Here is a 13,698-nt window from a genome sequence, read left to right as displayed (position 1 = left end):
TGGGTCTCTTAGACCATTAGAAAATGAAAATTAAAGGGGGGGAAAAAACTCCTTAGAACTAGACAGTGTTTCCCCTCTGGAACCATTTCAGGCTCTCAGGCAGGTCTGTGCCAAAAGGATGAGAAATGGCTGTACTGCACACAGGCCCTGGCGAGCAGTCATTGCGGCCCAGTAGGGTCTGTGCGACCGTGACCGTGTGCGTTACTCTCATGCATGTGTTCTGTCCACAGGGTCATGTCGGCACAACAGCAACCAAGAAGATCGACGTCTACCTCCCCCTGCACTCGAGCCAGGACAGACTTCTGCCAATGACTGTGGTGACAATGGCCAGCGCCAGGGTGCAGGACCTGATCGGGCTCATCTGCTGGCAGTACACAAGTGAAGGACGGGAGCCGAAGCTCAAGTAATCCTTCCTCTTTTTGGCTGCTCTAGTTTCTGGCTGTCTCCGGGCCACCCATGCTGCATTCTGGGCCCGGTCAGTCTTTCTAGGCATTGGCCTGGGAGCCAGACATCCACACGGATCCAGGTCAGGTTGCTCACCAGATCTTGGGCCTGGGTATCCCAGGCTTATCTCAGAGAATCCGCGTACAGAATAGGCTAATAAGTTTGTGAATCCAGACATGAGACAATATATTTTAGCAGTTTCCAAACCCTTTTATGATGCTTGCTGGTAAAAGTTGCATGGGAGGCAGTAGGAGGGAACTAATATTTGTTGAACCCCTACCATGATTTGGGCAGTAATGCTAAACCTCTGCACACCTGATTTCTCATTTAATTCTCCTGGCTCTCTGTGAAGTGAGCAGTGTGATCCTTATTCTGCAGAGGAGGAAACTCTGAACCAGAGAATTGATATTTGCTTAAGTCCACGCCATTGGGACATGGCAGAGTCCAGATTTGACTCCCGTTCTGTTTGGTGCTAAGGTTTTTGCATTATTTCCTTTAGGTCTGAATTATAGTTTTCCTTGTTGTTAGTCAGTGGTACAGTTTTTCTCTCAATCACTAAGCTCTATTCATGATTAATAGAAAAAAAGAAAAATAGAAATAGAAAATAGAAAATAGAAAAATAGAAAAAAATTCTATGAAAAATGTAATGCTCCAAAGTAGAATTTCTACCTGCATATCATGTAAAGTGCTTTGCTGCATCGGTCCCCCCATGCTTGAATATCTTATCTGACAGCCATCCTCTTCTGTTTGCTGTGCTCTCTTCAGCAGTAGGATTTACAATACAGCAAAATGTAGTGGATGCCTTCATTTTGGAAATGGATTCTCATGGAGACTTTCTCTTCTCTTAGAATGATCCAGTCTGTGGTCAGTTGCTTGGTTGCTTTTTCTTCTTGAAGTACATTACATTTGCACTTAGAATTATTTTTTCAAGTTCTCATTGACATTGCCTCCACTTTGCCTGAATACACTGTGAATATAATGTTTACTGCTCCTGTGGCAATAGAAAGCCTTTTCGACCACCTAGGCTCAAAAAAAGGCTTGACCCAGGCTGAGCTATAGTGTTACCCTTTTTTCAGCATGAAGTGTAAACAAAAAAAACAGAGAAAGGAGTCAAAGTGCTAGTGACTTTACACATGTTGTCTGAGTTAATTAAGAGATTGCTTAGTGCAGGCACTGAGACCAAGAGACACAAAGGATTGCCTAGGGTGACACGACTCGTAAGGAACAAGAGTCAGGATTTAATTGTGACATACACGTTACAGATGAGGAAACTAAAACTTAGAGAGGCTAACTCACTTTCCTCAATCACACAGTAAGTGGTAGAACTGGCATTAAGCCCTAGGGATCCCTGGCTTCAGAGCCCTGGCTCTTCACTATTACATTATACCCGCTATGACTGTGTGTGGGTGATATTAAAACATTCATTGAGTTCCTACTTACTGCAGGCACAGTGCTAGATCTTGACATCCAGAAACGAAAAAGGCAGGTCATGCCATTAGAGAGCTTACTATCTAAGGTAGATAAGCAATAGGAATACAGTACAGTAGCATGTAAAATCAGGTTCTGTGAGAATGTCTGATCCCATATTTGAGGATGAGAATGGAGTCATGAAGAGCTACCTTGATTATACATCTAAGCTGAAACTTGAAGGAGTAGGGAAAGTGATGCAGAGGGGTTGAGAGGAGGGTGTTCTAAAACAGAGGGAAAAGCATGGACTTCTGTTATGATGATCCTTCACATTCAGGCTTTAAATTCTGAATTCTGTTCCAAATACATAGCAATGATAAGTGAAGTATGTTACTGACATACCTGTAGTTGAATAACAAGATAAACATCCTGGTAGGCTAAAAATGGAACCAGGTATGGAAATAGGCAGCATGTGCAGGGAGTTGATTCTTTTAGGGTGGTACTTCCCAAAAAACATGTTGTGATTATTTTCAGGCTTTGGGGTAGCTAGGCAGGGCCTGGGGTGGTTGGAGCCCCAGCTGGCATTTCTGGGTAGGGAAGAGTCTCATCCATCTACCCATGTACCATACTCATACTGTTATTTTCAAAGTATGCCGTGATGTCAAAAAAGAGTAGGAAACACTGCTTGAGGGTATGGAGACCAGAGGAACTTTGTGCCTGGATAGGGATCAGAGGAAGTCTCACTGCTAGAACCTGGGAGCTGGGATGGGACTGTCCCACTTATGAAAAGAAACTGAACAAAGCTGACTGAGTCTGTGACTTGTTTAAAGTTGTGTTTCTGGGGTGGTAGGGGAATAGAGATAGCAGTGCTACTGGGACCTGGCCGTGACATGACTGGGTTTATGATCTCCCTGGTGGTGTTTGCAAGGGATAGGGAACCCTGAGCTGCTGGTATAAGACCTGGTTGTATGGTGGAGGCCTCTGCTTGGACGGGGATGGAAGACAGTGGCAATAACTGTAAAAACAGGGAGGCAAGGAGAAGGAGGGAGAGAGAGAAAGAAACTGTTCCTATTCAAGAGGAGCTAGCAAATTAAAATTCTCAAACGAGTATAACTACTAAGAAAGACAATAATTAGGAGATGAATTCACTCCCAACAGAATATAGTAAAGCAATCTGCAAATTAACTTCAAATAAATATGTTTAAAATCATCAAAGAGATGAAGGAATAACATCCATGGTAAATTCCTAGGAAATGGTGAAACAAAACTAAGCAGATGAGAATTAACCAGTTAGAAGAGAACCAATTAAAGGTACTGGAAATATAAAATGTGGTTATTAAAGTAACAACAAAAAAGCATATGGGATAAACTCTAGACTGGGCACAGTTAAGAGGGACTGAGATGAAAGATACTCCCAGTGAATTCAACCTAGGACGTAACACTAACACACAGAGATAAGGAGACACAGAGAATGGAAGATGAGTAAGTTAAGAGACGTGGAGCAAAGATGGAGAGCCTCCCACTCGTGAGGCAGAGAATGGAAGGAATCTCAAGAAACAATATCTGAAGAGAGAATGCCAGAGTATTTCCTAGAACTGGAGGCAGATACAAACTAGTCTTCATATTAAACGCACATACAAATGAAATGGATGAAGGTTAGCCTTTACAGCAAATTATGCTGGAGCAATGGGACATCCACACACCAAAAAAAATCAACCTAAACCTCATATGCCTTGTAAAAAAATTGATTCAAAAATGAATTGAGAATGAAATGTAAAACTTTAAACTTTTAGAAGAAAGAACAGAAAACCTTTGGGACCAAGAGCTAAATGAAGAGTTCTTATATATGATACTGAAAGCAGGATCCATAGTAGAAAACAAAATGTTAATTAGACTACGTTAGAATTAAGAACTTTCCCTTCACAGGAGCATCCGCGTGGCTCAGTTGGTTAAGTGCCAGGTCATGATCTGGCAGTTCGTGAGTTTGAGCCCCACATTCGGCCCTGTGCTGACAGCTCAGAAACTGGAGCCTGCTTTGATTCTGTGCCTCCTTTCTCTGTGTCTGTGCCTCCCCTACTCGCTCTCTGACTCTCTCTGTCAACAATAAATAAACGTTAAAAACAAACAAAAAAAGAACTTTCCCTTTACAAAAGATCCTTACTTTCTTTTTCCACTCCAGAAGCTGCCAGACGGCCATTCTGCCTTCTCCTTTCCCATGGGCCTAGAGTCTTCAGCTTTACCTGGCCAAGGGAGACAAAGCATGGTGGTGAGGTGGGGAGATGGGCCTGTTGCAAAGAGTCAAAACAGTAGAATTTAGGGCAAAAACACATCAATAGGGATATTTTGATAAACTACATAATGAAAAAAAGGAACAGCCCCACCAAGATAACATAATGCTTCTGACTGCATATGCACTTAGCAGTATAGTACCAAAATATTTTAAGGGAATTGTAAAGTGGCATTGAGTGATCCATAGTCAAAATGGGAAATTTTGATGCATTCCTACCAAAAACTGATAAAGAGATGAAAAATAAGTGAGGATTAAGGAAGATTCAAACAATTTAATTAGCAATTCCAAACCCCCAAAGTAGAGATTATCTCTTGTACTAGTTTGTAAGCCTCTGAAATTGAATAAATCTTACTAATATTTCTATTCCTGAGGTATCCAGCATGTTCACGTTTTTTAATAGTTGCTCTGTAAGTATATTGTGAATTGCAAAGTTACATTGATTCTGAAGAAACCATTGATCCTTTGAAATTTTTTGCAATCCTCATGTAACAGTGGATTTCACAGTTTTGTTTGGTATAAGACAGTCTATAAAGTAAATCCCTGGGATCTCTTCCTATCAGGCAGTACAGTACAAGGTATTTTCTTCCTGACCTATTTGTACTTAAAGTGTTAGAATAGATCCTTCTTTGATCTTTTCCAGTGGGGTGGCCCTGCAAAGAGCTCTTCATTCACAGGGGGCCAAATTGCTAGATGCATGGTTTCAGTCTGGTTGTTAAGAAAACAGTTTATTTAGAAATACTGCTCTCCTGTTTCTGTGCCTTGAAAACTATCAATAGTAGTAGGCTTTGGCCCCAGGGAAGGAATGGAGAATTTGGCTAGAATTTTTGGCCTCCTTTACTCTTCTACCTGTTAACTCTTGAGCAAGATGGAATGTGGTACTTTAGCTAATTTCCTGCTTTTTTCATACCCTGATTTTAGGAAAAACATTTGTAAGAAGTGAACTGAAATCATTTCAGTCTCTAGGTAGTTGTATTTTTATACTTTGTTGTGTAGAATCATGTTTATTGAATTTTCATCAGGAAACGTGGCCTGTAAAATTTCTGCTTAGAAATTTATTTGTTTATTTATTTATGGGGGCTTACTATACAATGAACTTTCATAAATATTTTGTGGATTCTGGAAACATTCTCTGTAGGTTATAGAATTCATTATATTCTTATTAAAATGATATATTTGATTACTATTACATTCTTATATTTTTGACTATTTGGTCTATGGATGATTAAGAGAAATGAATTAATGTTTCCATTTTCTTGTCTGTTTCCCCTTTGATTTCAACAGTTTCCACTTTACATATTGCAGCGCACAAAAATGTTCGTGCATTTCATATCTTTATTGTGAGTTGTACTTTTTTCAATATAAAACAGCCCTCTTTGTTTTATGAATTGTGTGTCCTGCCCTTTTCTTTGCTTTATTTCAGTAATAGGAGCTTTTCCACCTCCTGTTCTTCGCGTTTTTCTAATCTGTCTTTGTTCAGCCTATTACCTTTGCCTTTTTGTTTTAGATATGTTGAATAATTTTGTGAGGTTTTTCTTTTTTAAACCTGCCTAAATCACTATCTTTTTTTTTTTTTTAAGATTTTATTTTTAAGTGATCTCCACACCCAACGTGGGACTTGAACTCTCAATTAGCAATAATCGCGCCTCGGATAAACCTCATTGGCTACAATACTGCCACTGCGCAAAGCTGAAATCTAAACCTCAAGTTCAAGAGTCACTGGCTGAGCCAGCCAGGCGCCCCTAAATCATTGTCTTTTTTATAGTGGAGTTTCTCTTACTAAACATTTTTTTTTTAATATAAAATTTATTGTCAAATTGGTTTCCATACAACACCCAGTGCTCATCCCAACAGGTGCCCTCATCAATACCCATCATCCACCCTCCCCTCCCTCCCACCCCCCCATCAACCCTCAGTTTGTTCTCAGTTTTTAAGAGTCTCTTATGGTTTGTCTCCCTCCCTCTCTAACCTTTTTTTTTTTTTTTCTTTTTTCCCTTCCCTCCCCCATGGTCTTCTGTTAAGTTTCTCAGGATCCACATAGGAGTGAAGACATATGGTATCTGTCTTTCTCTGTATGACTTATTTCACTTAGCATAACACTCTCCGGTTCTATCCACGTTGCTACAAAAGGCCACATTTCATTCTTTCTCATTGCCACGTAGTATTCCATTGTGCATATGAACCACAATTTCTTTATCCATTCATTAGTTGATGGACATTTAGGCTCTTTCCATAATTTTGCTATTGTTGAAAGTGCTGCTAAAAACATTGGGGTACAAGTGCCCCTATGCATCAGCACTCCTGTATCCCTTGGGTAAATTCCTAGCAGTGCTATTGCTGGATCGTGGGTAGATCTATTTTTAATTTTTTGAGGAATCTCCACACTGTTTTCCAGGGTGGCTGCACCAGTTTGCATTCCCACCAACAGTGCAAGAGGGTTCCCGTTTCTTCACACCCTCTCCAGTATCTGTAGTCTCCTGATTTGTTCATTTTAGCTACTCTGACTGGCGTGAGTGTTGTTTTGATTTGTATTTCCCTGATGAGGAGCGACGTTAAGCATCTTTTCGTGTGCCTGTTGGCCATCTGGATGTCTTCTTTAGAGAAGTGTCTATTCATGTTTTCTGCCCATTTCTTCACTGGATTATTTGTTTTCGGGTTTTGGATACTAGCCCTTTGTCCAATATGTCATTTGCAAATATCTTTTCCCATTCTGTCGGTTGCCTTTTAGTTTTATTGATTGTTTCCTTTGCAGTGCAGAAGCTTTTTATCTTCATGAGGTCCCAGTAGTTCATTTTTGCTTTTAATTCCCTTGCCTTTGGAGATGTGTCAAGTAAGAAATTGCTGTGGCTGAGGTCACAGAGGTTTTTTTCCTGCTTTCTCCTCTAGGGTTTTGATGGATTCCTGTCTCACATTCAAGTCCTTTATCCATTTTGAGTTTATTTTTGTGAATGGTGTAAGAAAGTGGTCTAGTTTCATTCTTCTGCATGTTGCTGTCCAGTTCTCCCAGCACCATTTGTTAAAGAGACTGTCTTTTTTCCATTGGATATTCTTCCCTGCTTTGTCAAAGATTAGTTGGCCATACTTTTGTGGGTCCAATTCTGGAGTCTGTATTCTATTCCATCGGTCTATGTGTCTGTTTTTATGCCAATACCATGCTGTCTTGATGATTACAGCTTTGTAGTAGAGGCTAAAGTCTGGGATTGTGATGCCTCCCCCTTCGGTCTTCTTCAATATTACTTTGGCTATTCAGGGGTCTTTTGTGGTTCCATACAAATTTTAGGATTGCTTGTTCTAGCTTCGAGAAGAATGTTGGTGCAATTTTGATTGGGATTGCATTGAATGTGTAGATAGCTTTGGGTAGTATTGACATTTTAACAATATTCTCCCAATCCATGAGCACAGAATGTTTTTCCATTTCTTTATATCTTCTACAATTTCCTTCATAAGCTTGCTATAGTTTTCATCATACAGATCTTTTACATCTTTGGTTAGGTTCATTCCTAGGTATTTTATGATTCTTGGTGCAATTGTGAATGGGATCAGTTTCTTTATTTGTCTTTCTGTTGCTTCATTTCTCTTACTAAATTTTATCTTCACTATTGATGTGTTAGTTTCATGTTAGTCAACTTGTTTTAAGCTTGTTTTTTTTAATGCTGTCTTTGTTGTTGTTTTCTGTTTTTATTTAAAATTCTGAAGTCAGTTACCCATAAGATTTTTAAAACATTTTTTTATATTTATTTATTTATTTTTAAATGTTTATTTTTGAGAGAGAGAGAGATAGAGCACGAGTTGGAGAGGGGCAGAGAGAGAGAGGGAGACACAGAATCCAAAGCAGGCTCCAGGGTCTGGGCTGTCAGCACAGGGCCCAACATGGGACCCAAACCAGCAGACCACGAGGTCATGACCTGAGCTGAAGTCGGACACTTAACTGACTGAGCCACCAAGGCACCCCAAAACATTTTTTAAATAGGCTTTTTTGTTTTAATTTTTTTTATATTTATTTATTTTTGAGAGAGAGAGAGACAGAGCACGAGCAGGGGAGGGGCAGAGAGAGAGAGAGGAAGACACAGAATCTGAAGCAGGCTCCAGGCTCCCAGCTGTCAGCACAGAGCCTGTTGCGGGGCTCAAACCCACAAATGGTGAGATCAGGACCTGAGCCGAAGTCAGACGCCCAACCGAGCCACCCAAGCACCCCATAAATAGGCTTTATTTTTTAGAGTGGTTTTAGGTTTATGGAAAAACTGCACAGGAAGTTCAGAGTTGCTACACATCTCATTCATGACACTTGTTTTCCCCTGTTATTAACACCTTGCATTGGTGGAGTACATTTGTTAACAATTGATGAACCAATATTGATACATTATTATTAACTAAAGACAATAGTTTACATATTAGGGTTCACTCTTTGTGTTCAGTTCTTTTTTTTTTTTTTTTTTTTTTTTTTTTTTTTTAGTTTATTTATTTGTAATCTCTACACCCAGTGTGGAGCTCAAACTCACAACCATGAGATCAAGAGTCTCCCACTCTCCTGACTTAGCCAGCCAGGCTCTGATGATTGCATCATCGCTAATTGTTTCACTGCCCTAAAAATGCCCTCACGCTCCACCTTCTCATTCTTCCCTGTTCACCTTTAGCAACCACTTATCATTTTATTGTGCCTACCATTTTGCATTTTCCAGAATGTCAGGTGGTTGGAATCCTACTATACGTAGCCTTTTCGGACTGTTGTTTTCCCTTAGCAATATGTATTTAAGGTATTTAAGGTTCCTTCATGTCTTTTTGTGGCTTGATAGTTCATCTCTTTATATTGCTGAATAATATTCCATGGCATGAATGTACCATAGTTTGTTTTTCCATTCACCTGTTGAAGGACAGCTTGGTTGCTTCCAATCTTTATAGTAAATCTGCTATAAACATTTATGGCAGGTTTTCATGTGGACGTTAAGTTTTCAGTTCATTTTACGAATACCTAAGAGTGCAGTTGCTGGATTGTATGATAAGCCTTTGTTTATTAAATAGCTTTCTAAGAAGCTGTCCAAATGTCTTCCAAAGGGTTATACCATTTGACATTTCCATCATCAACACGTGAGAGTTCCTTTTGCTACAAATCCTTTCCAGCATTTGGTTTTGTAAATGTTTTGGATTTTAGCTATTTTACTAGGTGTCCAGTGGCATCCCATTTTTGTTTTAATTTGCAGTTCCCTAAGGAAGTGGTCTTGAGCATTTTTTCACATGCTTTTTGACACCTATCTGTGTTCTTTGGTGAGCTGTCTGTTCAGGTGTGTGGTCAGTTTTTTTGTTTTTGTTTTTGTTTTTAATTTATATCCAAGTTAGTATATACTGCAACAGTGATTTCAGGAGCAGATTCCTTAATGCCCCTTACCCATTTAGCCCACCCCCCCCCCACAACCACTCTAGTAACCCTGTTTGTTCTCCATATTTAAGAGTCTCTTATGTTTTTCCCCCCTCCCTATTTTTATTTTTGCTTCCCTTCCCTTGTGTTCATCTGTTCTGTATCTTACAGTCCTTATATGAGTGAAGTCATGTGATATATGTCTTTCTCTGACTAATTTCGCTTAGCATAATAATACCCTCTAGTTTCACGTAGTTGCAAATGGCAAGATTTCATTCTTTTTGATTGCCAAGTAATACTGCATTATATATATATAATGGACTATTTTATATATATAATGGAGCATTATACACACACACACACCACATCTTCTTTATTCATTCATCCATTGATGGACATTTGGTCTCTTTCTATACTTTGGCCATTGTCAATAGTGCTGCTATAAACATTGGGGTGTGTGTGCCCCTTTGAAACAGCATTCCTGTATCCCTTGGATAAATAAATACCTAGTAGTGCAATTGTTGGGTCGTAGGGTAGTTCTATTTTTAACTTTTTGAGGAACCTCCATACTGTTTTCCAGAGTGGCTGCACCAGTTTGCATTCCCACCAGCAGTGCCGAAGAGATCCTCTTTCTCTGCATCCTCGCCAACATCTGTTGTTGCCTGAGTTGTTCATGTTAGCCATTCTGACAGGTGTGAGGTGGTATTTCATTGTGATTTTGATTTGTATTTCCCTGATGATGAGCGATGTTGAGCATTTTTTCATCTGTCGGTTGGCCATCTGGATGTCTTCTTTGAAGAAGTGTCTATTCATGTCTTCTGCCCATTTCTTCAATGGATTATTTGTTTTTTGGGTGTTGAGTTTGATAAGTTCTTTATAGATTTTGGATACTAACCCTCTATCTGATATGTCGTTTGCAAATATCTTCTCCCATTCCATCGGTTGCCTTTTAGTTTTACTGATTGTTTCCTTCTCTGTGCAGAAGCTTTTTATTTTGATGAGGTCCCAATAGTTCATTTCTGCTTTTGTTTCCCTTGTCTCTGGAGACGTGGTGAGTAAGAGTTGCTGCGGCCAAGATCAAAGAGGTTTTTGCCGCTTTCTCCTCGGGGATTTTGATGGCTTCCTGTCTTACGTTGAGGTCTTTCATCCACTTTGAGTTTATTTTCATGTATGGTGTAAGAAAGTGGTCCAGGTTCATTCTTCCGCATGTCGCTGTCCAGTTTTCCCAGCACCACTTGCTAAAGAGAATGTCTTTATTCCATTGGATCTTCTTTCCTGCTTTGTCAAAGATTAGTTGCCCATACGTTTGTGGGTCCATTTCTGGGTTCTCTATTCTGTTCCACTGATCTGAGTGTCTGTTTTTGTGCCATGGCCAATTTTTTAATCAGGTGGTTTTCTGACTGATTTTTTTTAGAGTTCTTTGTCTATTTATCAGATATGTGTTTTGTAGGGATTTTTTTCCCCAATCGGTGGCTTATCATTTCATTTTCTTAACAGCATCAACTCCAACTTACCAGTTTTTTTCTTTCATAGATTGTGTTTTGGTGTTGTGTCTAAAAAGTAATCACCAAACCCAGGGTTATCTAGATTTTCCTGTATGTTATCCTCTAGAAGTTTTATGTGATTTTTGCTTTACGTTTAGGCCTGTGATCCATTTTGAGTTAATTTTTGTTAAAGGTGTAAGGTCTGTGTCTAGATTTAATCATTTTTGCATGTGAATACCCACTTGAAAAGATTATCCTTTCTCCATTCCTTTTGCTGCTTTGCTCCCAAAGCCTTTGCTCCTTTGTCAAATATCAGTTGACTATATTAATGTAGATCTATTTTTGACATATAAAAATTTTTTAAACATTCCTGTTTAATTTATATTTAATCGGATTCAAGAGTGAAACAGTATCTTTTGAGTAACACCCATTCGTGAAAGAGAGAGAAATAAAATTCAGTGAGATTTTATCCTGTCAAGAACTTGAGGTGGGAGGTATATACTGCTCTTTGCACAGAACCACATTTACTCTACTTCATAGTTAATTTAAGGGATTTTTTTAAGGGTAATTTTGACTAGCCCCAATTTTGTGCAGAGACTGTAGTCATATGTTCTGACTCTATGGTACACAAGAATGGCTGTTCTTTGCCTTCTTCTGTTCAGCTGTCCCTTTAACATTCAACATATTTCACTGGTCTCTTATTTACTGTTGCTCTTTATCAGCTACTGACAGGTGAGCTACTAAAAGCCTGAAGAGTTTTGCGATAGTCCAGAAGCTGGAGTAGTATACTTTTGAGATTATTGCATTGCTCAGTGAGTGGAAGTGTCTGGCAATAGAGCAGTGCTGTCCAAAAGAAATATAATGCAATCACCTCACACCTGTTAGAATGGCTATCATCAAAAAGACAAGATATAACAAGTGTTGGCGAGGATGTGGAGAAAAGAAAACCCTTGTGCACTGTTGCTAGGAATGTGAAGCGGTGCAGCCACAATGGAAAGCAATATGGAGGATCCTCAAAAAATGAAAACTAGAACTACCATGTGCTCTAGTAATTCCCCTTCTGGGTATATATCCAAAGGAAATGAAAACAGGATCTTGAAGAGGTATCTACACTCCCTTGTTCATTGCAACACTGTTCACAATAGTTAAGATATGGAAGCAACCTGAATGTCTGTCTATGGATGAAAAGATAAGATAAAGAAATCCTGCCGTCTGCAACAACATGGATTGACCTTGAGAGCGTTATGCTGAAAGAGATAAATCAGAGAAAGACAAATACCGCATGATGTCACATATATATGGACTCTAAAACTGAACTCACAGAAACAGAGATTCGAATGGTGGTTACCACGGACTGGGGGATGGGGGAAGGGTGGGAAATAACTGGTCAAAAACTACAAACTTCCAGTTAGAAAATGAATAAGCTTTGGAGATCTAATGTACAGCATTGCAATTATAGTTAATAATACTATTTTATATACTTGAAAATTGCTAAGAGAGTAGACCATTAGTATTCTTATCACAAAAAAGAAATGGTAACTATGTGATGTGTTGGAGGCGTTAGCTAACTAACCCTACTTGGTGGTAATTGTTTTATAATACATAAGTGTATCAAATACACGTATTTTACAAATTGATTACCAGGAATAAACTTTCATGATGTTGTATTTCAGTTATATCTCAAAGCTGGAAAAAATACATAAAGCAAGCTGCAAATGTGAGCCATGTTTACAATTTGAAATTTTCTTTTTTTTTTTTTCAACGTTTATTTACTTTTATTTATTTATTTATTTATTTATTTATTTATTTATTGGGACAGAGAGAGACAGAGCATGAAAGGGGGAGGGGCAGAGAAAGAGAGGGAGACACAGAATCGGAAACAGGCTCCAGGCTCTGAGCCATCAGCCCAGATCCTGACGCGGGGCTCGAACTCACGGACCGCGAGATCGTGACCTGGCTGAAGTCGGACACTTAACCGACTGCGCCACCCAGGCGCCCCCAATTTGAAATTTTCTAATAACCACATTTTTAAAAGTTTCCAAAAGATGGGTGAAATTTATTTCCCTAATAATTATTATAATTGAAGTAATTTTTATAATTTTCATGGGTTATATTTTCTTTAACCCATTGTATCTAAAATACTATTATTTCAACATGTTATTGACAAAATTAAGGAGATTTTTAATGTTCTTTTTGGTCATAAGTTTTAAAAATTCAGTGTTTCTTTGCTATATACAGTCAATTCAGACTAGCCATAGTTCAAGTGCTCGCTAGCTAAATGTTGGAGAGTGCAGCTGTAGAGTATACCAGGACGCGGTGTAGCCATACAATGGAGTTCACTGGGTTTGCTTCATTCTGACATACCCTCAGCTTCTCAGAGCCCTTGGGAAACTGGGGTTTTGTAGATCGATCATTGAAGTTTATTTCATTCATTGTCACTTTATTTTAATAATTTTTCATAGAGATTCTCTAAAATGTGTTAATATTTCCCCGTCTTCTTTTTTTTTTTTTTAAACGTTTATTTATTTTTGATACAGAGGGAGACAGAGCATGAATGGGGGAGGGTCAGAGAGAGGGAGGGAGACACAGAAGCTGAAACAGGCTCCAGGCTCCGAGCTGTCAGCACAGAGCCTGATGCGGGGCTTGAACTCACGAACCGCGAGATCATGACCTGAGCCGAAGTCGGACGCTTAACCGACTGAGCCACCCAGGCGCCCCTTTCC

The 13,698-nt window shown here is 39.2% G+C and overlaps 1 protein-coding gene and 1 non-coding gene across 10 annotated transcripts in view; one reads left to right on the top strand and one right to left on the bottom strand.

The window, feature by feature from the left end:
- MAPKAP1 (MAPK associated protein 1) overlaps positions 1–13,698 on the top strand; it is a 245,531-nt gene that overhangs the window by 108,462 nt on the left and 123,371 nt on the right. For all 9 annotated transcript variants that reach the window (XM_045470125.1, XM_045470121.1, XM_045470127.1 and 6 more), the window contains one exon: positions 231–403. In XM_045470125.1, the coding sequence (XP_045326081.1) occupies positions 231–403 (173 nt within the window). The remainder of the gene's footprint in view (positions 1–230; positions 404–13,698) is intronic.
- LOC123593932 lies at positions 5,691–5,829 on the bottom strand. Its single transcript, XR_006710609.1, has one exon. It is a non-coding gene; the product is annotated as a U4 spliceosomal RNA (small nuclear RNA).

The sequence above is a fragment of the Leopardus geoffroyi genome, chromosome D4 (genome assembly GCF_018350155.1).
Source record: "Leopardus geoffroyi isolate Oge1 chromosome D4, O.geoffroyi_Oge1_pat1.0, whole genome shotgun sequence".
In the NCBI taxonomy this organism is placed as follows: domain Eukaryota; kingdom Metazoa; phylum Chordata; class Mammalia; order Carnivora; family Felidae; genus Leopardus; species Leopardus geoffroyi.
Note: the sequence above shows the minus strand (reverse complement) of the source record. Positions and strands in the feature narration are given on the sequence as shown.